At 35.9% G+C, this 26417-nt stretch overlaps 1 protein-coding gene across 2 annotated transcripts; it reads left to right on the forward strand.

The window, feature by feature from the left end:
• Positions 1 to 1346: 1346 nt before the first annotated feature.
• Positions 1347 to 13716, forward strand: LOC136206296 (uncharacterized). Of its 2 annotated transcripts, none has more exons than XM_065997297.1 (11): positions 1347 to 1517; positions 2121 to 2286; positions 3879 to 4560; positions 4674 to 4758; positions 6099 to 6186; positions 6974 to 7158; positions 7279 to 7411; positions 7970 to 8106; positions 8192 to 8266; positions 10778 to 10897; positions 13483 to 13716. In XM_065997297.1, the coding sequence occupies exons 2-11, from the start codon at positions 2145 to 2147 to the stop codon at positions 13555 to 13557; spliced, it is 1722 nt and encodes a 573-aa protein (XP_065853369.1). In that variant the 5' UTR covers positions 1347 to 1517; positions 2121 to 2144; the 3' UTR covers positions 13558 to 13716. The 2 variants fall into 2 exon arrangements, with proteins under 2 accessions (XP_065853369.1, XP_065853370.1); XM_065997298.1 differs by having other exon boundaries at positions 2126 to 2286.
• Positions 13717 to 26417: the final 12701 nt, after the last annotated feature.

Raw genomic sequence — 26417 nt, forward strand, 5'->3', positions numbered from 1 at the left:
TTTTTTTTATCCTATTTGTTATGAAAGAAAAGTCATACATGGTAATAAGTTGAATATTGAATATTTATCAACAAACCATATTAAGGTGATCTCTTTCCTAAATTGATATATTGCTATTCTGGTTCTTTTTAAATTATAAATAGTTTTATCAATTAAGGTTGATAATTAAGGTTGATTTGAGTGGTTAATGATCTCAAGCCGCTTAATTAGTAGTCTCAAGTTCGAGTTTTAACGTATATAAAAATTAATTGTGAGAGAATCCATTTAAACAGTATTTGATGATCTTCAAACTGAGGAATTCGAAAAATTTATCAAGAAAAAAATATTATAGATATTTTTTTATATACAAATTTGATATTTTCTAAACATACCAATATATCCTTTATTTTATTAAGTATACAATTTAATAAAATACATAAAATTAATTTGAAATTATAAATATCCGCCATTAAGTTCTAATTTCTATCTCTACGTATAATTGATAAAACTTAACGGAATAATATAAATGACCTATCACGTTCCATTATCAAGATTTAAATTGATATATTTTTTAAATATAAACCTATATTAATGCTATTTTATACGTGGAACCTAAATTGATACTTTCCGAAAAACCATAGTAACTTACCCCGTTTGAAATTGAGTAATTACCCAAATTTTATCAATACATTTAAAAGTATTGAATTTAAATTTTTAAATATATTATTTAGGGTAATTAATTTATTAGTACCTATATTTTGATAAAACACACTGTTTAGTCCCTGTATTTTAAAAAACACATGATATAGTCCCTAACCTTTTTCTCGATGAACTGTTTAGTCCCTAACGTTTTTCTTGGTGAATTGTTTAGTCTTGTCGTTAGACTCTCATGAAGATTTTGTTAGTCAATTTGGATTTGCGTTCTTCTTTTCCTTTATTTTTCTTTTATTTAAACTCTAATGCATCTGAAATCAACTTTGAGTGTTCTTTTTCTTGATTTTCTTCTTAATCGTTCAAATTCGTAAGCATTGGGTCTGTGCTTTTTCTTGTTCTCTATAGAAATAGCTTCTTCTTCTAAATTGGATTCCTCTTTTAAAGTTTGAAGGTAAATAGTAAAGGGTAATTTAGTCATTTCCGAAGTCATAAATGGTAAAAAAATCTAACAAACAGATGTAAGGACTAAACAGTTCACTGAGAAAAAGGTTAGGGACCTTACCATGTGTTTTTAAAAATACAGGGACTAAACAGTGTGTTTTGTCAAAATATAGGGACTAATAAATTAATTACCCTATTATTTATTATCATTATAAGGCCTATCCCTATCTCTATCCATATGAGCCCAAGTATAATAAAAGCCTAAAACTTAGAAAGAGACAAGAAAGAATAACAAATCCCCAAATATACAAATTTCTCACTCAGGCAGGCGGACGCTAATCTCCTCCTTCAAACTATTCCGGTAAACCGGCAGTTACTGTCTCATTGCCCCTTTGCTTCGTCCTCTTCTGGCTTCCGATCATTTTCTTCAAGAATCGCTACTTGTAAGCTTTTCCTACTTTCGTATTTATCAATGCACTCTGTTTGGATGCTGAGAAAAAGGAAGGAAAACAAAAGACTACATGAAACAACTAAAATGTATAAAATATATTTGCTGTTTGTTTTTTGAAAATATTTTCTCAGCAACCAAACAGTCAGTCTGTGTTGGAACTCTACTATCTGTTTCTTTCTTGTTTCCTCTCGTTTTCTGGTTGCCATTTTCGTGCTTCTTACTAGTTTCGCAAGAGCTGAGTTAGTTTTTCCTTTCTATTGATGATTTTTTCTTTGATTTCGGCTCCTTTACATAGAAGAAGCACCAAAATGGGGGAAACTTGTTACGATTTCCTGTTTGACTTCATTTACTATTTCTGTTGTCGTTATGCGTTTCTCCGATATAAGAATTGAACTCGTTTACCGATTGTTCTTCTAGCACTTACTTGAATTATTACTACTGGTTCAGTAGAAATAGTGAGTGTTGGATTTGGTTGTAGCTATTGATCGAATCATGGCTGAAGCACACATTCTAATCTATGCGTTTCTGTATTTACAGTAGTGATTTATGTTTTTATGTTGCTGATCATCTGACTCCTGTTTATGTTGTTGAATAGGATAGCTGGTGTTTATTTTTTGGCATGGGGTTGGAGGAGAGATCAGAGCTGCATAGCAAGAACAGATCTCATCAAACATTAACCATATGTCTTCATGTGTTTTCTGACTTAACCTATGTTTCTCCTGTAGTATTCTTATACCTATTGAAAGAATGCTACGTTCACGGTAAGACCTTTTTCTCCTTGATGTTGCTTTTTTGGGGGAAGTTCCCTTGTAGAGCCTTCTAGTTTCCCGTTTCCGGCATATGTGGGAAATGGAAACTATCTGAAACTGATACGAAACGTTTCCGTAATTACCCAAAATATGAAACACATCTCTCAATTTTTAAATGGTTTTCTCTATCTATTTCAATTAAAATTCTAGAAATTCAAACTTTTTATTTTGCAATTCCTATTCAATCTAAGATTAGGAAAATTGAAACTTCCTATTTGAGAGATAATTCCGTCCTTGTATCCTTCAATTTAAAGAACTTATCCGTATTTTTTTCTCCTATAATCTTTGTCTCTTGAATCTCGATTGAGCTTGGACTTTCTTCCTCTTGTTCTTCAATCTTGTTTTTTTAATGTACTATTATATTTTTACTATTTATAAACATGTCTCTATATTTTTAATATTTACATGTTTCCCCCACGTTTCCGTTTACTATGTTTTTCAGAAATTATGTTTCCTAGTATCCGTTTCCATTTCAGTTTCCGTACCCGTTTCCGTTTCCATTTCCGTGCAACATAGGCCTTCAATGAGTTACAATCCAAGTTGGTGTTTGTATCTGTGTGGATGTGCATATCATTATTTTATTGTCTCCTTCTTTATTGTCTGTGCATATGCATATATGTGTTTGTATTTATGTGATTGTTTCGAAATGGGTACTTTGCCCTACTCTCTATGTTGCACGGAAACGGAAACCGGGAAACAGAATTTGTAAAAAAATATAGCTAGGAAATGTTATTTCTAAAAAATATAGCTAGGAAACGTAATGGAAACGAAAACAGAAATGGGCACGGAACGCGGAAACGCTAGTGAAGAAGAGTTTCCGTGCAACATAGACTGTTACAGTGCGATCTGTTTGTGGTTTATTTTGACAATCACTTGCAAAACATTTTACTCTTTAACTGTCATATACCCTATTACAGGACAGAACACTCTCTTTTGTGACTGTACATGACGCATACCCCTTTTTTAATTAGTGGCACTGGTTGCTACTATTACGTTTGGCTGCAATCGTATACCTTTACATTGCAGTGCAATGCTATTTGAAGTTAGTTTCTTTATCTCTGAGTGTTGTGCTGGTGTAGGAAAGAGTCTGTAATGGACTCAGTTTTGACCTTCACAATTAAATGGTTGCAGTGGAACAGCTGTAATTGACTCTGTTAGTACCATAAGAATTGAGGTGTATAAAAGAAGTTTTGGTATTCTCATTGAATAATAATCCCATTCAGCTTATATTCCAATGGCTTAATGGCTGTGATTGAATCTGAACTCGTTGTTAAAGCAAATTAACCTTCATAAGAGACCAGTTGTGCTTTTAAATCCAATCTAACTGAATATAGGTTTATTTACTTTCTTGCCTTGTTGAGGGCTATTATTTCTATTTGTGAATACAACATAGTGGATTTACTTGATATCTAAACTGTCATAGGTTGATCTGATGTGGAATATATTTTTTTTTTTTACAGATGTTGCCTTCTCGATCAGTTTTGTAATTTTTGCTGTAATGTTGACTACCTTTTTCCGCCTTATTTTCCATTTACATTTCACAGGCTCATGCAAGGCAACCAAAAAGTTCAGAGCACTTCAGCAACAAGTTTATCAGGTACTATGTAATTCTCCCCAACCAGGGCCGTCCACATTCATTATTCAATGTCTTCATGTCCTCCCCATCTTTGGATTGTATTCTGAAGGGTTCAGTCACTTGCTTGTATCTGCTCTTCGCCGCTTTCTAAAACTTAACCCCCCTTCAGAAGACACCATACAAGCAAAAGTTCTCGCAGCTCAATTGTTTATTGAAATTGTGGAAGGTTCAATTAGTCACGATGAGAGGATAGGGGTGAAGATACTTGAGAGTTTTGATGTCAAGCTGACAGACATTGAAGAAGCAATGTGCCGATTTAAGGCACAAAATAGCACTAGTTTTGACACAGCAAAAACATTTGTTGAGCAGTATATTCTTGGACTTGTAGAATCTGAGGCATATGTGACAGCAGTCGATCTGTTAGAGCATTTCTCTATCCGTCAATCTGGCCAGTCCTTCCTGCTGAAAATGCTGCAGAACAAACAATCCAAAGCAGCTGAAAAATGGGCCACCTTTATGGGAAAACCGATGTTATGTGTACTTGTTCAGGAGTATTTCAATAGGAACATGCTAAAGCATGCCCATGAGACCATAAAGAAAAATAATCTGAAAGAAGAATTTCCTGATGTATACCATAAATGTCAAAAAAGGTACTTTATATAATATAATCAATGGTGTAGTTTTAGATATTATTTCATAGTAGTCTTTGATCCGTTTCATTTAACACAAATAAGCATAACAAGAACATTGCACTGACTTCCAGCTCATTGAAGATGCTAGCTGAAAAGGCATTATGGGATCTTGCTGAGGCAAAGACGAATGGTGATAGGCAACTTATTGAATATCTGGTCTGTATGTTTTGCACCATAAGTTAATTCTACTTATCATTCAAATGGCTATGCTACATGAACCAAACTATCTTTCTTTTTTGATGCAGAACCTCATATAATTTTATGTCATTTTGGCGCGTTTACTAGATTTTTAATTAAACACACAATAAAAAGAAACTTTTGCTCAATTTTCTCCTTTTGAGTAATTCAATAAAATGTAGATTCCTGGTCCTTGATTGCAAGTACATAATGCACTCCGCTCTCAGTTCAATGGATTGTCTAAATTATGCATGAATAACTTAAGAAACTTCAACCACAACTTAGACGAAAGGTTGATTGCTGACATCTCAATGTTCAGTGTTCTCAATGTATTGTGTTTGCATGAATTTGCATGGGCACACGTTCACTCTTGTTAAGCCTATGTGCCATCTCTCTCTGTCTCTCCTATCCAGTTATGCATAGCAGTAGAAAATACATGTTGGCTAAGTAGAAAATTGAATTCTTTACCAGTGCTTATGACGTTAGTTAATTGTGTAATCCTATGTCGTATAGGTGAAATTATATCTAAAAGAAATTGAAATGTTATTCTCATGGATTAATTACAATTGTTTAGACTGGCAATGGGTTTGGAATAATCAATGTTCTGTGATGGTTCGGGATCTGGTTTGTGGAGAAGGTACTCAAGGCTCTGAAATGGGTCCTAGAATCTCGAATATCCGTAAAAGATCCCATTATTTCTCCATGAAGAAGGTAATAGCGAATAGGTGAGAAATAATTCTCGCTCCAAGGCAATAATATGATAATTCTTGGGAGGTTTCCTATCATGACATGGCTAAGGATGATTTTGTTTTGTCTAATCCTGATGTTCAAGTTGGAGGTAGTACGTTTTTTCTCTTTCCCTGTTTGGACATAATCAATATGAGTAAGAGAGAAAAGGCAGTTGTGGACTTCAGCCCTTACCTGGTCGCCGGTGTGCGTCCTATGTGGTTGAAGACAATCCCCAATTATTCTCCTTAATTTTCCACCACTCCCTATTCTCCGTCACTCATTCTTATTATGTCTAAACAGGGAAAGAAAGAAAAAACATGATAACCGCCCCTAGCATGCCACAATAGGACACCTCTGTAGAAGTATCATCATTTTGCTACTTTAGAGTCAGAATTATTTCTTTACGTCTAACTTCCGCCTAATGAATGTCACAACCTCTTCACTGTTACCTTATTCACAGAGAAAGTAATGGGGCCTTCTACAGATATTCAGGACTCTAGGACCCATTTCAGAGGCTTGAGCTACCTATTTTTTATTGGAAAATCTGTAAAGAATTTTTGTTAAATGTATACAAATTTTCACTTTGTCAGGTTTACTTGGCCATGGAGGCTAGTTACACTGAGAAGGTTGATGAACTTGTGGATCGTTATTCTCTTCAAGGTTTTCTGAAAGGCAATGGTATGCTCTTTTATGCGCATGTGATTTTATATTCTTCCCTAGACAACACAGTGCAACTTGACATGCATGCTATTTGTGTTTATAATGTATCTGAAGGGATCAATAAATAGATTTGGCCTAATGTTATATTGTTTTGCTAGATTTTTGACATTTTTTTTAAATGTCGATACTAATGTGAATTAATTGCAGATCTGTCATCTTGGACACCAACAACCAATTCTATCTAATCAATTTCAACTTTTTGGTCATTGAAAAACTTTTATGTGATGTATATTTTTATAAAGAATGCCACTGATTACTTACTTTGGTCTTGGGTGCAATAATGTACTGTTAGTAGTGTGTGCATTCAGGGAATAAGTTTTGTTAAGTACTGGATTTCATACTTAAATTGTTAATTTATATTTTTCTGAACTTTGGATGAAGTGTAAACTACCTTAGACTCGTTTCCCAGCATAAAACTTTAAGCAGCTTGCATATGTAGTTTATCAGACATCTAAATGTGGAAAATCTGGGTGGAGCTGCTGGGGCCTAAGTATGAAATGCTTCAGTCTGAAAAATGTATGGATTGGTCAATTGCTTAAGTTTTTGGGCTCAAGAATGCCAGCAAACTTATTGTGCCAAAAAGTTCTGTACTAGGCTAATAATATGATGGGTGTATTTGTTTGTTGTGCTGGTAAAGTGATACTTATGTGAATAAGATTGTACTGGCATGAATTATTTTATGTGTCAAATAATGATCCACTAGTCTTTGGGAGGAAATTTATGCTGCTGCTTTTTTGGTGTTTAGAACTTGAGGCAAGTCTTCCACATGGCAGATACCTGGAATTTAATGAGATAGTTGTTGGGGATATTGTTTGGGTGGACGAAGTCCATGCATTGAATGATGCAACATGCTGCATTGAGGGATGTAAAGTCGTGGGCTTGGATTGTGAATGGAAGCCTAATTATGTGAAAGGTAGCAAACCAAACAAGGTATGATATGTTCTTCCTATACAAAGGCTCATGTGGCTGTTATACATGAAAATCTTGTCAATATTTGTTCTTTTTGCTACTTTTTCTTGTCTTTATATGGAGACTTTTGTTATGTTTCAGGTTTCTATCATGCAAATTGCTTCTGATAAAATGGTTTTCATCTTTGACTTGATAAAGTTATTTGGAGATGTGCCCTGTATTTTAGACAACTGCCTAACTCGAATTTTGCAGTCTCCAAGAATTCTAAAACTTGGTATGCATATCTAAACCAGTGGAGAACCATCTTTCATCGTGTTGCAAGCTTTAAGCCTTGAAAATTGAAATATATTTATGGAGATCCAAAGGTCTCCTTTATTTGCTTTGCTTTTTGTAGATGTTGTGAAACTAAATTTGTGCTTACTTGTATACTTAATTTACTTAATCAGATAATTAGGTGCCATCCACGGCAGAGTAGTATTAGATTTGGAGTGTATGCACATTCTTTCAAAAATAATTTAGGTCTTTAGGGGGTTAAAGTCAAAAAATGAGCATATTGAAAATTTGGTGTACTTGCCAAGTCTTTATGAACTAAGAAAATACTCAGAAGGAAATGTATAATTAGGGTTGAAAACTGCTTAAATAATTGTATAAAGAGGTAGTCTGCAATCTGCATAGGACATTACTACGTATTATTGGTGGTACATGGGAGTTTTCAAGAAGAAAAAGTTCTCCAGAATTTTGCTGCTAATAAGCATAAGCATATTATAAATCTAGCAAATTATAGAAACTAATGACATATACACAGGGTGCTAACTCCATGGTGGATTTGTAGGTTATAATTTTCAATGTGATATAAGGCAGTTAGCACAGTCATATGGAGAATTGAAGTGCTTCAAGCACTATGAAATGTTATTGGACATTCAGCATTTATTCAAAGAAACCCGAGGTGGTCTCTCAGGGCTTGCAAAGGTATTTAGAATAATAAAATATCACCACTATTTCCTGTGAGTTATTTTACCTCTTACGCATTGTTGTTTGAATTCCATCAAATCAGGAACTACTAGGAGCAGGGTTGAATAAAACAAGAAGGAATAGCAACTGGGAAGAGCGGCCTTTGAGTCGGAACCAGGTATATGCATTTATACTGTTTTCATCTACTTGTCTAAATTCATACCTTATTGCTTCTACCAAAGCTTTTGGAGAAGTGCATTATTATTTTGTGGAAGTTTTTCCTGTTGATTGAAATTAAATTCTTTCTACATGATTTCAGTATGCATTTATGAATGTTTATATCCTTTTGGTCGTACTTTCTGCTCATTTACCAAAACATGTGTAGACTAACTAGCAGTGGCAGAGCCTGAACCAAATACTTGAGAGGTTAATGGTCGGAAATTTGTTAAAAATTGTAGATTTAATTTGGGACTAAGCATCATGTTGACGCAAAATTTCATCGCAAATTCCATCATAGATGTCCATAACAGATATTAAATCTAAGGAAATTGCAGATGGAAATTAATGACGAAAATTTCCAGATAATTTTAATTTTTTTCATCTTCTCTCTGAAGTCCGGGTCGATGGATCCTCTGTGACCCCCTGTTTCTCCGCCCCTGCTGTCTGCTAAGTTGGAATTTATCCTATAACTGATGCCATTTATTGCAACTTTTCTTCAGGTTAGATTGGGGCACCCACTGAAAGCTATTGAGTTGCAATATGTGTTATGTGGGAGAAAGGGTCAATTTGGCCCTTTAAGTTGGTTCGCTGAGTCAATTTGCTCCAAAATGAACTTTGGGTATCATATCGGTCCTTAAGCTTCGCATTTTGGATTAAATTGCTCCTAAATTACACGTGATGATATATGATTGGCATTTACTTGACCAATTTGACTCAAGATGCCGAGTTGAAAGACCACACTGATATCCCAATTCATTTTGGGGAAAATTGACCCTACGAGCCAACTCAAAGGATCAAATTGACCCTTTATCGAGTCATGAGACAGATAAACCAAATTTCGCCTGAAAGTGAAAATGTTTTTTTAACTATAAAAGTGTATCCTCCGGACAAATTGGACTAAACTATATTTTCTAGACAATTTAGCCCCTGAAATTACAACTTGGGACAAGTCAATTCGAGTAAAAAAGGGCGGACCGTGTGAAACACACGCCAACTCTTATCCTGATTTTGTTGGTGTGTGTGTTAGACCGGTCTTCTTTTACTTGGGTTAGCTTGTTTCAAAGCTGCAAGGTCAGGGGTCAATTTGAGTCCATTTGTTCAGAGAGTACAAGTTCATGGATTATTTTAGACTTCTAGCCAAACATAATCACTATGCTTATTTTTGGGCTTAATACATCCGTAGCACAGCCCAACCTTGTTCACAAAAGCATATTGCCCCCCTAATTTTGAAAATGTCCGATTAGTCCTTGCTTAAAGTGACATGATTAATCCCCTAAGTCCTGAGAGCATGGGAAATTTGAACAAAGTTGAAATGTGTATCACTGTAAGCAAGTTTAGGGCTCAATGAGTCACTGTAATCAAGTTTAGGTGCAATTCGTTACTTTAAGCACGTACATGGGGTTAATAGGTCATTTTAAGTATGGGTGACAGTTTTTGGGTTAGTATCGTGTTCGTGTTGAGTCAATTATCGAGTTAGTATCAGGTTAGTATTGAGTTCTTATCGTGTTTTCGTATCACATGTAATTTTACTATGTAATTATGTTACCATAAAAAAAAAAAAAAAGGCGGCCCGGTCGCATTACGCGTCCCCGCTGAGCGAGGGTCCGGGGAGGGGTCCCACCACAAGGGTGTATTGGGGGCAAGCCTTCCCTTGCCAATTTAATTGGCAAGAGGCCGCTCCTAAGACTCGAACCCGTGACCTCTGGTCACACGGCAACAACTAAATTTGAAAATATAGTAGGATAGTGTAATACTTCTAAACATTTTATGTCATTTTCAAATTAGCAGATTAACCATGACCATCCAAAAGTTTGCTAATATTACGTTGGGTCCGTGTAATGTGTATATAACTCACATGTAATTTTACCATTTCTGTTAAGGATGACATATAAAAATATGGGAGGTTTGAGTCGTGTTTGCAGGTAATAATTTTATTACTGTTGTTTATTAAATTGATATGTAAAAACATGAGAGAATATGATAATAATTTTAAATATTCGTGCCGTTTCGTATCATTGTCGAGTTAGCAGATCAAAACTAGCCCAACCCGAAAATTTACATTTCAATTTCATGTCAAAACTCAAAAACGACCCATTACCTACTAAGCTAAACCCAAAAACTATAAATAATTGCGTGTGATTTCATTATGTAATCGGGTTGTATGTAATTTTGTCACCCCTAACATTAAGCAAGTTTAAAAAGTTAATTGACCGTTTTCAAAGTTCGGAGGCCAATCGACTTTTACCTTTTATGGCCAACTTGAAAGGCTACGAATGTATTGAGCCTATCAGATTTCCTGCATAATAAGGGTCCTTTCTATTCTAATTTATGCTTTTATGTGTTTGCATATAGTTATTACGAGAGCTTTCGTATTATCAAAATATGAGATCGATTATCTATATATTCATTTGGAACAAGGATTAAACTTTAAAGCCCATCTAAAGCAATTATAAATTATAATATTATGCAGTTGGAGTATGCAGCTCTTGATGCGGCTGTACTTGTTCATATGTTTCACCATATCGGCAACCATCCCAATCTCGCTGCTGTTTCAGATGGGCACGAAAAAATCGAGTGGAAATCCTGCATTGTAAGTACACTCTACCTGCCTTTGTTGCCTTTGACTATGTTGCATGTACACTCTGATTTTGAAGCGTTTGCCGTAATTTGAGAAAATTGGAAACTCGTTTTTCAAAATAAAATAGGCAACATACATGCATGGCCTCCGTATTTTAGCGCTACTAACATTATGACCTCTAAATTTCTCTTAACATATATTTTTTTTGTACTTTACCTTATTGTAATATTAAAATTCAAATCAACAAAAATTTGTAAAAAGATAAATAACTAAATGATCACCTGGATAAATTTGACTATATGATTGACTCTTTTTATCCACATCACCAAAATTATGGTCAAATACCTACTTTACCCTCATCATATCGTTAATTTTTTAGCGGAATTTTGTTGATGTGAACTTTAATGTTATAATAATGTAAAGTTCAAGGATTTCTGTGTAACAACTGAAGTTTAGGGACTATAATGTTGGTATCACTACAGTTCAGGAGCCATGAATGTTGTTTACCCAAATAAAATACGAAATAGATGAACGCGTTGCATCATGTACTAGTCACGTTGCATTAGATTTCAAATCTTTTAGGATCATCTCCCTCAAGCTGTCTGAAAGCAAAGACCCTTTCTTTCTTATGAACCTTTGTGTAATTTATTTATTTACTTCATATATAGAAAAACTTACAAATGCATACTTTGTAATTTTAAAGTTATAAATATATGGGATAAGGTTACAATTTATCCTTAACATAGATAGGGAAATGCGGATATTATCCCTAACATAATAAATGATAAAATTGTGTCTTTAACGTTTTCAACTTTAAACAATTTTGGGTTTAGATAACCGTATATGGAACAATTTTGGTTCTGATAACAAAATCCATACTCTTGCCTGGTCTATAGGAGGAGACAAGGGGAGGTAGCTGTCCACGGGCCCGGGTACCCGCCCGGCCTGCCCAAGCCTGTGTCCCTCAGGCCGGGTTTGGACAATGAAAATTGATCTTAGGCTCAGCCTGACCCAGGTCCGCTAAAGCCCGCCTACTTTTTGAGCGGGCTTGGGATTAATAAAAGAGGAAATTACATATAAAATCAAATTTGAAATTTTTATTAGACTTTTGTCAAGTATACAGTTTTTTTTTTTTGAGTTTGAAAAAAATAAAAAACTACCACTTTTCAGGTTTAAAAACGTTGTAAGCCACAATTTTAAAAAAAAAAAATATGCTAAAACCATTTTTATTATTCAACTACTTGACATTTTAAGAAATTCTTTATAAATATAAGATAATTGTAAATAGTTGGATTAATAATGACTAATATGTAACTTACCCTAAATTAATAGTGGACTGTGCTGGGCTTGGACCGAGCATTTTTACCTAAAAACCCGATAGCCAGGACCAATCCTGGCCGAGCCCAACCCATGGACAGGGAGTCGGTGTGTCCCTGACTGTCAGAAATTACCCCTATAAGGGTGGTTGCGTCATTGTACCGTAATTAGATGGACTGTCTATCATTATTTTTTTTGTGCCCAGACATAATTTCAGCCTGGGTAAGTAGGGCTGTAAACGAGCCGAGCCGAGCCGAGCCGAGCTTTGGCCTGTTCAAGCTCGGTTCGCTATAAAATTAACGAGCTCGAGCCGAGCTTGCTATAAAATTAACGAGCCGAGCCCGAGCCCGAGCTGAGCTTTGGCTTGCTCAATGAGCTTGAGCCGAGCTTCGAGCTTGTTTCGAGCCCAAAATCCTCTTTTGGACTTGGTTCATTAAGAAAATTATCTAACCATGAATTGTTTGTGAGTAAATTGTTAATTATATTTGTGAAGTTTGCTTACAAATAACTCTTTAATTGTGTATATAAACAAGTTCACAAGCATACTTCGTGAATAAATAAACAAGATACTTACAAATAGTTCGTCTATTACTCATTTATTATGTTTGTGAACGAACTCATCTAATAGCAAATAAAATAATATTAAGTTTAGATATTTGTGAACTAACATAAAACTAAAATTTGTTTATAAATGTTCTAATCGAGCCTGTTCGCGAGCTTTCGAGCCGAGTTTTGGCCTGTTCAAGCTTGACTCATTTACGAACCGAGCCAGTAAATCGTGTTCACGAGCGGCTCGTTTACAAATCGAGCCGAGTCGAGCCGAGCTTTTATCGAGCCGATCACCAAGCCGCTCATGAGCGGCTCTATTCATTTACAGCCCTATGGGTAAGGGCAATTTTCTTTTTAAGCCTAGTCCATATGTGCTGAGTTTATGTTTTTTTACATTCCAATCAGTTAAAAGCTAATTCCGTTACTGACTTGTTCCGAAATTGATCCATGTTGAAAACGTTGAAAATAAAATTTTAATATTTTTTTTCTTACATTAGGAGTACGTCGACACTTTTTCAAAAATACTATGGGTAAATTTGGATCTTGCCGATATATATATCCTTACATTTTATTATATACATATTTCTCACCATGTTTCCGTTTCCTATATTTTTAATTGGGCATCCTATATTTTTAATTGGGTATCCGAACGTAGCTTTTGAGATTTCCTTATGCAACTGGTAATCCATTTTTAATAAAGCTCTTAATTTCTCTTTGGCTGCTATTTACAGGTTTCTCACACAGATAAGCCCAAAAAAAAGAAACAGGGTCCTAAATCAAAGAAGGAACCAGATGTTATCAACTAGTATTTACATTTATTTCGAGTTCTTTTTTTGTACATAGGTAGCTACACAGATGGATGTTAGTTATCCTTTTAAAAAATATTTAAGAGAAACGGAATTTGCTGGAAAATATAGAACTAATTTTAGCATGTATAAAAATAACAGAACATTCCTAATTTAACATTCCCTAGAAAACCTCCCATTTGAAAGTGAAAGTTATATAAACACCAATCTGAATTGTGAAATCCCATAATCTCTCTCCTTCGTTTCTCCCAAAATTGAAACCGAAACCGGGAGTTACAGAGGGGCAAGGGAGGAGCAATATTCATCAAGATGTTTATTGATATGATGGATGACTTTGATTCCGGTGACACCCGTGAGCGCCGGTCATTGTCTTCTTATGATCATCCTAGACAACTTGGTTTGAGCAGGTCTACTAGAAATGTTTCTCCTTTTTCGCACCGATCGGAAACCGTATGGTGGAAGTCCCCGGAGACGAAGAGGAAGAAGAGAGTTGCAAAGTATAAATTTTATACTGTTGAAGGAAAGGTTAAATCTTCTTTAAAGAAAGGAGCTCGTTGGGTCAAAAAGACCTGTTCTAAGATTGCTCATCGCTTCTGAAAGTGAGATTATGATTTTTTTATATTTTGTTTAATTATCTCCCTCATATAACATCATGTAATGCAATGGTTTTGCGAATGTTTTTCTTCATATTTTGTATGAGAATATGCAATATTCTCCTCTTTTGTTTGCCTTCCTCAAGATTAATTAATACATGATTATTTAAGCTTTATGAATGTCCTTCCTTTCTTTTTAATTTTAACTCTATATCTATTAATTTGATATATTAAGCTGTAATTCAATTATAATCAAACATTAAAAGATATGAACATCATCCTTTTTTCGGTATCGCATAAGAAATTGCTTATAAAAAAATGTTCCTGTGAAAGGAAAAGGGTTTGATCTACTCCTTAGGTTGATCGTAAGTTTCTTTTGGTCTGGCTATATATATGAACCGGCTTTGCAAGGTTGAGAGAGGGGTGGTTTCGGGTTGCGTTTAGAGCCTCTCCCAGATTAGATAGGTCAATTATTTTTTTATACATATATTTATTGTGATTCTTCTTAAAGTTATTGGGTTATTGGGTTAGATCAATATTATTCTTTCTTTCTGTCACTCAACTCAAATTTATTTTTATTATTTGTCATTATATACTATGCAAATGCCAAGAAAATGGAAAAATATAGAATAAAAATTATATATCTATATTACAAAAACAGAATGAAACGGGGAATGAGGATTCTTATGGGGACATGGATTCTCCATGCGACAGAGACGTAGAATAAATTTTTCCCATTCAGAATTTGGGATCGGGAAAATCCCCAATAGGTGGGGGAGTGGTGATTTGAAATGTAATCTCCTCCCTGCCCTAACTGGTTTTACATCCCTAACTATTATTTTCTTTCTAGGGTTGTTGCGTTGCATCCCCGTATCAAGGAAGCAAGCAATCTGGCTGCCGACGATTAGCGGTCGCCATTTGTTGACCAGCCAAGTTAGTACCTCCAAAATCAATTTTGTAGGTCAGACTCCATTACACCACATGTTTTTAGATGATGTTATCAAATAATGGCCTTCTTAACCGAGTTTCAATATGTGCAATTATGACCGTTACAGTTCTTAAGGTGTCAAATTAAAAGATTAGAAGTCTATTACGTAAAAATTGAAAAGAACTCAGCCTCTCAGCCTCAAAATGCTTTTTGCCATTATTAATTATGAAGACAATATTGAGCAGGGAAAAGGCAAAAAAATTGGGTTGCTAAATACCTCTCCCATCCTCCATTTGAACTTTTTTGCCCTTCTCATAATTTTGATCAAAAACTGAAAATTCCTTCTCCAAAATCATAAACCCGAACAACAGTAATTGAAATTATGAAAATAATATGTGTGATAACCCGAACCCCGGAAACGGATGATTACAAGTCGGAAAAATTAAAATTTACGTTTTTTTTTTATCAAAGAACTCATGAAAATAATACATAATTTTTAGGACGATTTTGCAGTTTTCGTCGCAAAAAATTGGAGAATTTTGAATTTTTCATCACAAAAAATTAAACGATTTAGTATTTTTCGTCACTAAAAATTTTACAATTTGCACCGGCCAAATTTTGCCCGATTCTCTAAAAAAAATCCAATTTTAATTTTTTTTTTATGAAAATGACAAAATTGTCCGAATAGAGACGATGATAAGTAATTTGAGGTAGTAAATAGCAATACCCTTCGTGAAAATGGATTTGGTGGCTAATGGGTTTGTCTGGTTCATGAATCTAGCTTTTAGCCATATTAAATCAAGTGGACTGCTATACGTCACCCCTATTTTACTTATCGTCGCACCCTATTGGACATTTATGCCCTTTTCATTTTTCATTCAAAAAAACTTAAATTCTCTCAAATTCTCTCAAAACTCAAAGGATTTCCAAAAACCCGAAGCAAAATCATGTCTCCGAAACAAAAAAAAAAGGAAAAGGGCAAACACATGAACAGGTTAGTTTCGTTTTTTTTCTTCAATAATTTCGAATTCAACGAGTTCCGTCTCCGGATCAGAGACAGAACTCGTTGAACATTGTCTAAACGGGTAGGCAACCCGGTTCGGCCCTAGGCCTAATCGGGTGGCCTACCAGTTTCTCCTAGAGAGAAACTTGTGGGCCGCCCGTTTCTCTCTAGGAGAAACGGGGGGCGGACGCCGAATCTCGTCCGCCGCCCGTTTCTCCTAGAGAGAAACGGGCGGCCCACAAGTTTCTCTCTAGGAGAAACTGGTAGGCCACCCGTTTCTCTCTAGGAGAAACGGTCAGCCACCAGGTAGGCCACCCGATTCGGCCTAGGGCCGAACCGGATTGCCTACCCGTTTAGGCCATTTATTTATTTATTTTTTTAATATCTGTCGTGGACTCCCATAGGCCAACCCGATATAGAAAAAAATATGATATCAATTCATTTAAACGTATAATTAATTTTTTGATGTTTAATTTTAGGTATTAATTTTTCGGAAACGTAGATTTCATTTAGATAAATTACCGTATTGAACCTGAGATAGGAAAAAAAATTTATATCAATTCATTTAAACATATAATTAATTTATTGTTGTTTAATTTTAGGTATTAATTTTTCAGAAACGTAGATTTCATTTAGATAAATTACCGTATTGAACCCGAGATAGGAAAAAAAAATTATATCAATTCATTTAAACGTATAATTAATTTATTGTTGTTTAATTTTAGGTATTAATTTTTCGAAAACGTAGATTTCATTTAGATACACTACCGTATTGAACCCGAGATAGAAAAAATTATAATATCAATTCATTTAAACGTATAATTAATTTATTGTTGTTTAATTTTAGGTATTAATTTTTCGGAAACGTAGATTTCATTTAGATAAATTACCGTATTGAACCCGAGATAGGAAAAAAAATATTATATCAATTCATTTAAACGTATAATTAATTTATTGTTGTTTAATTTTAGGTATTAATTTTTCGAAAATGTAGATTTCATTTAGATAAATTACCGTATTGAACCCGAGATAGGAAAAAATATATTATATCAATTCATTTAAACGTATAATTAATTTGATTTCCTGGTTATTTTTCAGACTTCAAGGGATGATGACGGTGGGTCCGGACCTCGGCATACAAGTAGTCGTGTTGTGACTGCATCCGCTCGGAGACTTCGGATACATATGAGGACGATTGAGGAAGCATTACGGGCGTAGGAAGATGCTGAGCGTGGTGCAGTTCAGCAGCCGAGTGCTGAGAGTTTTGGAGTTCATCATCAAGATGTTGCTGATGATCAGATGGACATAGCTGTATCAGTGCCTCCTCGACTAGGTCATTTGGCCCCCTTTGTGTATGTCACGAGGGGTCAGGACAGACGTTTTATTGCTGCTGGGTCATCGTCGTCATCCGATAAATAATTTGAATTATTTATTCTGCTTTATTAATTTTATATAGTTAATTTTTATTAATATTTCAATAGTTAAAATGTAATACGTTTAATATAATTTCAGCGGGTACATCCAAGCGCTCGAGGGATGCTCGTGATGACGATTGGGTGGTTAAGGAAGAGGTCACCGGGGGTCCTGTTGATGGTTCTGTGATTCCCAGTTTCCTGGGACATGTAGCAGTTGGTATTTGGAGAGGGCAAGAGAGGAGCGTCCTCAGGTGTCAAACGAGATCAGGGTACTGCAGTACGCAGGTGAAATGGTTCAATTCAACTTCTGAGCAGACACAGACGCTACTACAAGCATCTGCATTGGCACATCTACCATCTATCATGTACCCTCACATCGACGCGGCTCTGATATCTGCTTTTATAGAGCATTGGCAGCCGGACACGGCATCATTTCATATGCCTTTTGGTGAGATGACCATTATGCTACATGATGTGTGGCAGATTTTGCGTATCCCAGTGCAGGGCAATATGGTGACAGCTGACTTGGGTACGGATGAGCTTCAGGAGGCTGTTTGTGATTTGTTCGGGGTGTCTGGCGATGAGTTGCTGATGAGACCAGTCCGGTGGTATACGTGCCAGTTCCATCGTCGATTTATGTAGTGTCGGACGGGTTCCAAAGACTGAGGCGATTGGTTGGATGTGGCTTATGTTGGGATCCACGTTGTTTGTAGATAAGAGTGGTAACCGGATCTGGCCCGCGTGTTTACTGGAGATGCAGGATGGGGCAGATACAGTGAGTGGATACTCATGGGGCTCGGCTGCACTAGCATACCTATATCGGTACTTAGGTATTGCTAGTAGAGGAGACTGCAGCCAGATGACGGGTTGTCTGACTCTTCTTCAGGCATGGATTTACGAGTACTTCTCGTGCTTCAGGCCTCATAGGGAGGGATTACCAGATGACCCCGACGTACTTAGGGCTTCCATGTGGCCATCTTATGTTACGGATAAGACAGAGGATCGGGTGATAGCATTTCGACGCCGGCTTGATAGGTTGACTGCTGATGAGGTACAATTTGAAATTTATTACTAACTATTATGCAATTAAAATATATTACTTTTTTGTACTTGCTAATATATTTATATACGTACGCAGGTGATGTGGCTCCCGTACGATCGTTCTGTCATATCCCGCAATCCGAGGACCTTGTACACCAGATGGATACGATACTGGGATGTGATTGAGCCTTACATGCCCGGTAGATGCGTTCACCAGCTGGGATATCAGCAGAAACTTCCACAGCCGATTTTCAGGCCGGCGAAGGCCTTTCATCCCTGGAATAGTGTGAGGTATAAGGTTGAGGTGCCTGATGTGACTGCAGTAGACATATGGTCAGCATTTCCTCCCGGTTCCATACTGACCGTATCTCGTTTGGAGCCCGCTCGGACTCCTTCGGCATGTGATGATGAGTACTTGGTGTGGTATCTCCACCATTCACATCCTTGTCTCATTCACGACACCCGTTCACTCCCATCGATTGTTGAGACGCGTACGAATAGCGAGCTGGTTAGTTCTATTGCTTTTATTCATACTATTTAAGAAATAGTATAACTCTCTAGCACTAATATAATAATTATATTGATTTTAACCATATTAGATAAATTTAAAATAAAAAATACCTTGTAATTATTGCTATTTTTTTTCAGTGGGTGAGTCGTCTGGCTACCCAGTGTTACCGCATGTTAGACACGTTGCGAGGATATAGCGAGGATGATGCGGATATGCATGCAGATGAAGTTACCGTTATTATGAATGCCTGGAATGCGGCCAAATGATTTGTGATCGTACTGTATTTTATTTCTTATTTTAGCTGAGGTTGTTTAATACATTTCGTGTTATGTAGGATGTTAAGTTTGTTAGTTTTATTGTTATGTTAAACTAGAATATTCACTTCTTTAATGTAGGATGTTAAGTTTGTTTCTAAACTTATATCATTCAACCTGGTATCATTATGCAATATGTAACAGTAACATTTTTCTAAATTGATATCATTCAACCTGTAACAGTAACATTTCTAAATTGATATCATTCAACACATAACAGTAACGTCACTGAATTGATATCATTCAACCTATAACAGTAACATTCCTAAATTGATATCATTTAACTCATAACAGTAACGTCACTGAACTGATATCATTCAACCTGTAACAGTAACATTTTTTTAACTGGATTGACATCATTCAACCTATAACAGCATCAATTTTTCTAAATTGATATCATTCAACCTGTAATAGTAACTAAACTGGATTGATATCATTCAACCTGTAACAGTAACATTATCTCATTTCTGAACTGATATCATTCAACCTGTAACAGTAACATCATCTCATTTCTGAACTGATATCATACAACCTGTAACAACTAACTGAGTTGTAACAAATGGGAAACTGTTGTAGGTGCCGCGGCCTCGCTCGGGCGGATCGGGGGATGGACACCGTTGACGACAGATACTGTGATTGGCGCCGAAAGCAACCAATCGCGGAATCAAGCTGCTCGGCATGGCCGGAGCTCGGAGTATGGAAGAGTCGCCACCCACGAATGGGAAATGAACACCGATCCCTTGCGGGAGACCGGTGAGGGTTCGGAAAACTTAGGTACGAGCCTTCGAAGGCTAGCTCCTTTCCGGAGAAAGGCTACTATGCACCCCGACAACGCCCGGTTATGAACCACCGGCCTCCTACTTAGGATGTTAAGCGCTAACGGACTAATCGCATATTTCTTTAAGTTTAAAATTCATTTGAAACCTTTTCTTTCTCGTTTTGAAAAACCATTTTGAGCATATATTATTGAAAGCCATATTAGTAAAGAATCACCCATTTACATGAATTTAGAGTAGATGGAGGAAAGAGGGAGATAGAAGAACGAATTGATTTATTTACAACATGAATTGTGTCTTAAGTTATACATTAAATCTAAATTAATCTCACTCCCAAAAACGAGTTTATTTACATGGTTCGTACCTCAATCGCCGTTGGAATGATTTAAGTACGTTTCAAAACCCCGTTAATTTACATGATGTTCACTCGAATCGCCGTTGGAACGACTCGAGCGTTTGAAAACGTTGAGCAAAAAGTTTTAACCCTAAAACGTGATTAAGCATACAAGTCCATTTATTTTTGTACCAAACCGTTTAATTAGGAAAACGATTCAAAACTCTATTATTTACAATGAAAACGATTTTAATTACAAGGTTCGCTTAATCCGTCGTTGGAACGGATTAAGGTTTTAAAACGTGACATTTTGGAAAACTATTTTAAAACAACAAGAATAGAACTTTTATTTACACTTTTGAAGACATCTAAATACCTTTGACTTAAATAACCAAATTAAAATCTCTTTTTGTGGTTTATGCTTCCCATCTTCCCTCAAATTAATCCTTAACATAATTATCACAATCAGCAAATTAAATCCAAAACCCACCCAACCTAAAATATCTAAAATATATACATATAAATGTAAAAAAAAAAGAAGAATAAATATATACATATATATACATTTTTAGTAAAAATGGTAATTATACCTATAGATTAAAGAGAAAATATATATACTATGATTATTAGGTAAAAATAATGTTAAACACTTTACACCTTTATTCCAATTGGAAAATATGTAAAAATAATGAACAAGGTTCATAAATGAAAAGAAAATAAATTTTTACCCAAAATAGTCCTTATGATAAATATATAGAAAATAACCCTCCTAATATTCATTAAATATAGATAATAGGAAATATCCCTTAACAACCCAAAAGTATTTATTACTTAACCATCTCAAAGGTTCAAACCAATAACCTCCAAAATAATAACTAAACCAAAAAAGGCTATATGCATACATGTAATTTTACCAAGCTAAATTAATATAAATGAAGTTTTAAATGAAAAATAGATAAGTATATAATTCATAATTATTAGCTAAATATTCCCAAAATAATTTTAATAAGTATATTACATAATTAAATACATATATATACAAGTATAAATATCAAAAAGTTGAGAAAAGAGGGTTAAAAGAAGCATTTTCGGATTCCAGCAGCTTTACCGACGGAAAACCCATCGCTAAACTGCTTTTAGTGACAAAAAAAGGAAAATCTCAGAAATAGTCCTTTAACATTCCAGATTTGATTAAAACATTAGATCTACTCTATTTCATCATTTTAGCCTCCAAACTACCTCAAATCGGGTCATGGTTTGTAGCGGAGGATTCTAAAACGATATTTTATTGAAAATAACGGTTCAAAACATTTGTAAATACACGGATCTACGACGTTTAGACCCCGAACTACCCATAAATCGGGTCACGGTTCGTATGGTGATTTAAAACGAAGTTTTTATTTCAAAATCAAAACCAAATACTTATTCAAATGCAAAATGGAAAATTAATTTAACAAATCTAAACAATAAAAGTGCAAAAATAATTAAATAAATAGATCTAAACAATAGAAGTGCAATAAAAGAGTAAACGAGTCTAGTTCCTCGGATTATTACCTCTCAATCGGTAATGGAAATCCCAAATCAAGTCAATTGATTATGTTTTGAGTCGTTTTTTTGGTGTTTTTTGCTTTGTTCGAGTGTCGGTAAAATTTTCCAGGGGTTCGGGTCTCCTCTTCTTCCCCTTTGTGCATTAAGCTCCATCCTATTTATAGGCATGGAGCTCCCAACAATTAGTTTATCATTGGTTCCAAGTAAACTTGGAGCCAAAGATTAGCTAAATTAGCCTAGGAAACTTCCTCCTCTTTTCCTTTTCATTTTTGTTTTACTTTATTTATTTTTAATAAAATAAAAAAACAAAAAAAAAAATAAAAAATAAAAAAAAGAATGCAAAGCACTTGGCTTTGGCCAAGTGCAGCGAAATTGCACGTGGCCAAAGCCAAGTGCCATTGAGCTGGGCCTAGCCCAGCCCCTGTCACGGGCCGTCTAACGGCCCGTGACGAACATAGCAGTCCTCGGAACCGCGTTTGTATATAAAAATATTTAAAAAAAAGCTCTAAAATTAACCAAAATCCAAAAATGATTTTTTGTCAAAACCGATTTTATAAAACTAGCTTTTATAAAATCGATCTTTTACAAAACTATTTTTTTATTGTTCGAATACTAAAACAAAATCCTTATTGACCCGAGATTTTATTAATAAGAAAATGGCATGAAATACCCGAACTCGGCAAAATGATTTAAGATTTCATTCGCGGAACCGATTCGCCCGTCGCTCGATTTAATTTCTGAATTCAATCAAGCCGGCCTCCACGGTTCCTTCGAACAATGTTTCTATTTATTATTTTTATCGACTCATCATTTATTTTAATCGACTGATTCGGATCCCTTTTTATAATTTTTCTTCATCGGTCCTCCGACCCCGGTGTCTACAACTGTACATCAATAAAATAGTGATATCGATAAATTGTAACATGATTGAAACGTTAATAGGATCTCAAACGTGAAGGAAGTCTACGCATTGGATGGCTTTAATTAAGATATCATGTTGATATCTCATCTGTGGCCATCTACGCCTGTACGCAGAGATATCAATATGATATAACAGCTAAAGCCATCCGATGTGTAAACCTCCTCCACGTATGAGATCCTAATAGTGTTTCAATCATGTTACTGTTCAGCGATCTCACTAAACCGAAACATGGTTGAAATGATAGTAGGATCTCAAATGTGAAAGAGGTTTACCCATTGGATGACTGTAACTGGATATCATCTTGATATCTCAGTTATGGTCATCCTAAGCTGTAACTGAGATATGATTATGATACCTCAATTAAAGCTATACAATGTGTAAAGCTCTTCACATTTGAGATCCTAATATCATTTCAATCATGTTACCGTTTAGTGATGTCACTAAACGGTAACATGACTGAAACGATAATATGATCTTAAAGGTGAAGGAAGTATACACATTGCATGACTTTAACTAAGATATGACTGTGATATCACAGATATAGCCATCTTGTACTGTAACTGAGATTTCACTGTGATATCTCAGTTATAGCCACGCAATGTCTAGACTTCCTTCACATGTAAGATCATAATATCATTTCAGTCATGTTACTGTTTTGTGATATCACTACACTAAGTTAATGTTACAAAGCAAAAATAACAACGTCCCAAAAATCACTAACTTCCCATAAGGTTAACCAACATATCCCACTATGCTCTCCGTTCAGTATAAAAGTTTTCCCAACCTTCTACACTACGCAGGCGATACCTAAACCAGTATTGTAGTATAGGGGGTGCCGAAAAACCAGGCGTCAAATCTAAGCGGATAAAGTGTCGGAAGTGAGTCCCTAAATATGCTATAACAATCTCCTGATCTGGTCGCCTAGCAGTAGAGGGTGCATACAACGGTAAAACGGTACAACACTCCATTAAGCTTTGCCCAATCCCGTACCCGAAGTAAAAGACAACAGCATTATATAACGCTGCAATCAGGTACAAGTCATCCCAAACATGCATCCAATGTGCGTCCGTACAATTAGAACCATCCCACCTAATCCGATTGATTGCACTATCAACCCCGTCAAGGCATAATGGACTGTACAAATCACGATTAGCAATCAGTTGATTTCTTAGGCAATGTCTAACTACTCGCCAACTGTGTTCAGTTCCAAAAATAAATGACGAAACAACACGGAAGCCACAATTTCCATCAGCCATAACATCTAGATATGATTCCACATATGGTTTAATTATTCCGGGTATTTTATCTGAGTGTGCATAATCACTAATATCAGCTTGACTGCCATCTGCATTGTTGTTATTATATATTACAAGATTAGTAAACATATAATTGCATAAATAATAACAATAAAGATAAGTAAGTGTATGAAACATACCAGTGGTTCCAGCATTATATAGGGATGATGATGTGCTTCTCCCACGACTCCGAGATGAACTAGAAGATCGACCACATCCGCGACCCCTATCACGATACTCCCAGGCACTCGACATCCGTTTCGTTGATGAACTACTCTTAGGTCGTCCTCGAACGTTTATTTTGACCTCCGGTTCACTGTATCTGGCTTGCTCTGGGTGTAGTTCATTGTGAATGATGATAGAAATGTTCCGCATAAAGCTTGGATCGCATTTTTCGACTTCCTCAACCAGTGAGTGAAAGTATCATCGTTCCTCTATCAATTAGTCTGATTGGACGTTGGCATCAGAATTACCACAACTGTATACAAGTGTCTTCCAGAAGACGTGGACACTGTCAACACTGATCGCGTTACCAGAATCCATACATTTCCTAATCTCACATGCACATGGGATTTGATGGGATGTTCTCACCATACAACCGCAGTGCTCGTTCACTTCATCACTCAAACCACACATACGTCCGTACTCATCACTAATCAGCTGCAAACAGTGGTAGGATACTCTACACGACAGGTAGTTCATCGGATATCCTGAAAACACGACGCTTGAACACTCTCTTGACTGCTCTAGACCGAACCTGATAAGAAATAAAACATACTATCAGTAAAAAAATGTACTAGTGAATGCAAATTAAATAAAAACAGTTTAAAGATTGATTGTACTATACTTGATATTAGTCACTTGCGATTCAATTTCGTTGTGCACTTTCATCCAGATCGTGTCGAGGGCGCCAGTAGATGAATTTAGCCATTGCTTCAAACCTGCATGTTCACTCTCCACCCTACAAGATGTTGTGTTTCCAAAATGTAGTACATTCTTCGTCCATGCAACCACGAACTTCTCCTTGTGCACTAGCCACGTATCCTGAACGTAAGAGACAACACGTGGGTATTGCATCGACATCGTATCCGTCATCAATCTCACATTCTTCTCATATTCATCTACAGTTTGGGATTGCATTATCCTTCTCCATTTTCCGTTCTTGAATGTACTGGCATATTGCTTATTTTTATTTAGTAATCTGTAAATTTTATCTTCTACATCATTCTTAATATGCCACGTACACAGCAAGTGTGTTGTTTGTGGGAAAACCTCTCTGATCGGACTCATCAGTCCCAACTCCCGATCAGTCACGATAGCAGTCGGGTTAACATCAACCCTAATCAAAGACCTCAGATTCTCCAAGACCCAATGATAGCTGAACTCAGTCTCATCCTTAATAATCGCATAAGCTATCTTAAAGTTGGTGTTACATGGACTCATCCCAACAATCTCAACAAATGGCATTTTATACTTGTTAGTTTTATAGGTTGAATCAATGCCAACGTACCAGTAATATGTCCGAAATAATGATACTGATTCTGGATGTGCCATAAACAAATGCGTCAACACACCAGAATCAGGATCAAATAATGTCGAATGAACGTACCCATTTTCATATGCTAGATGAAAGAATTGACTAGCCACGTCTCTGCCCTGAAACCCTTCCTTTCTCAATCTTTCCCTGTAATTGTATACATGTTTAATTGTTGGATGGTCCCCTGGATTTTTTTCCTGTATTGATGCCAATATAGCACACGGCTTTGCTTGAGCCGAACTCATATCACGAACAATTTTTTTTGAGGCGGGGCTGAGTCCGCTTGTTTGTCTGTGTCCCTCTGGATAAACAATCATTCCATGATTGTGCATACCTGTTAGCCTAGTCTTAGCCGATATCCTCCAACCAGAACCGTCTGAGTATTGTATGGCTTTAATCTGAAATCTGCATCGACACGCTTTAGTTTTAGTTCTCCTTTTTAAACAATCTTCAGCAATCTGCATAACTCCTCTATAACGTTGACCTCGTGAACATTTCAAGAGCTTCTGCTTTCCGCCATGTTTGAAGGATGAAATTACTAGCTCGAATCCATTCGCAATTGCAATGCTTTTAGCCCATACAATAGCGTCAGAGCTTGTAGGAAACACAGTATCCGTTTGGAAATGGACAGAATAATCAATCC

Source organism: Euphorbia lathyris, chromosome 9 (genome assembly GCF_963576675.1).
Source record: "Euphorbia lathyris chromosome 9, ddEupLath1.1, whole genome shotgun sequence".
In the NCBI taxonomy this organism is placed as follows: Eukaryota; Viridiplantae; Streptophyta; class Magnoliopsida; order Malpighiales; family Euphorbiaceae; genus Euphorbia; species Euphorbia lathyris.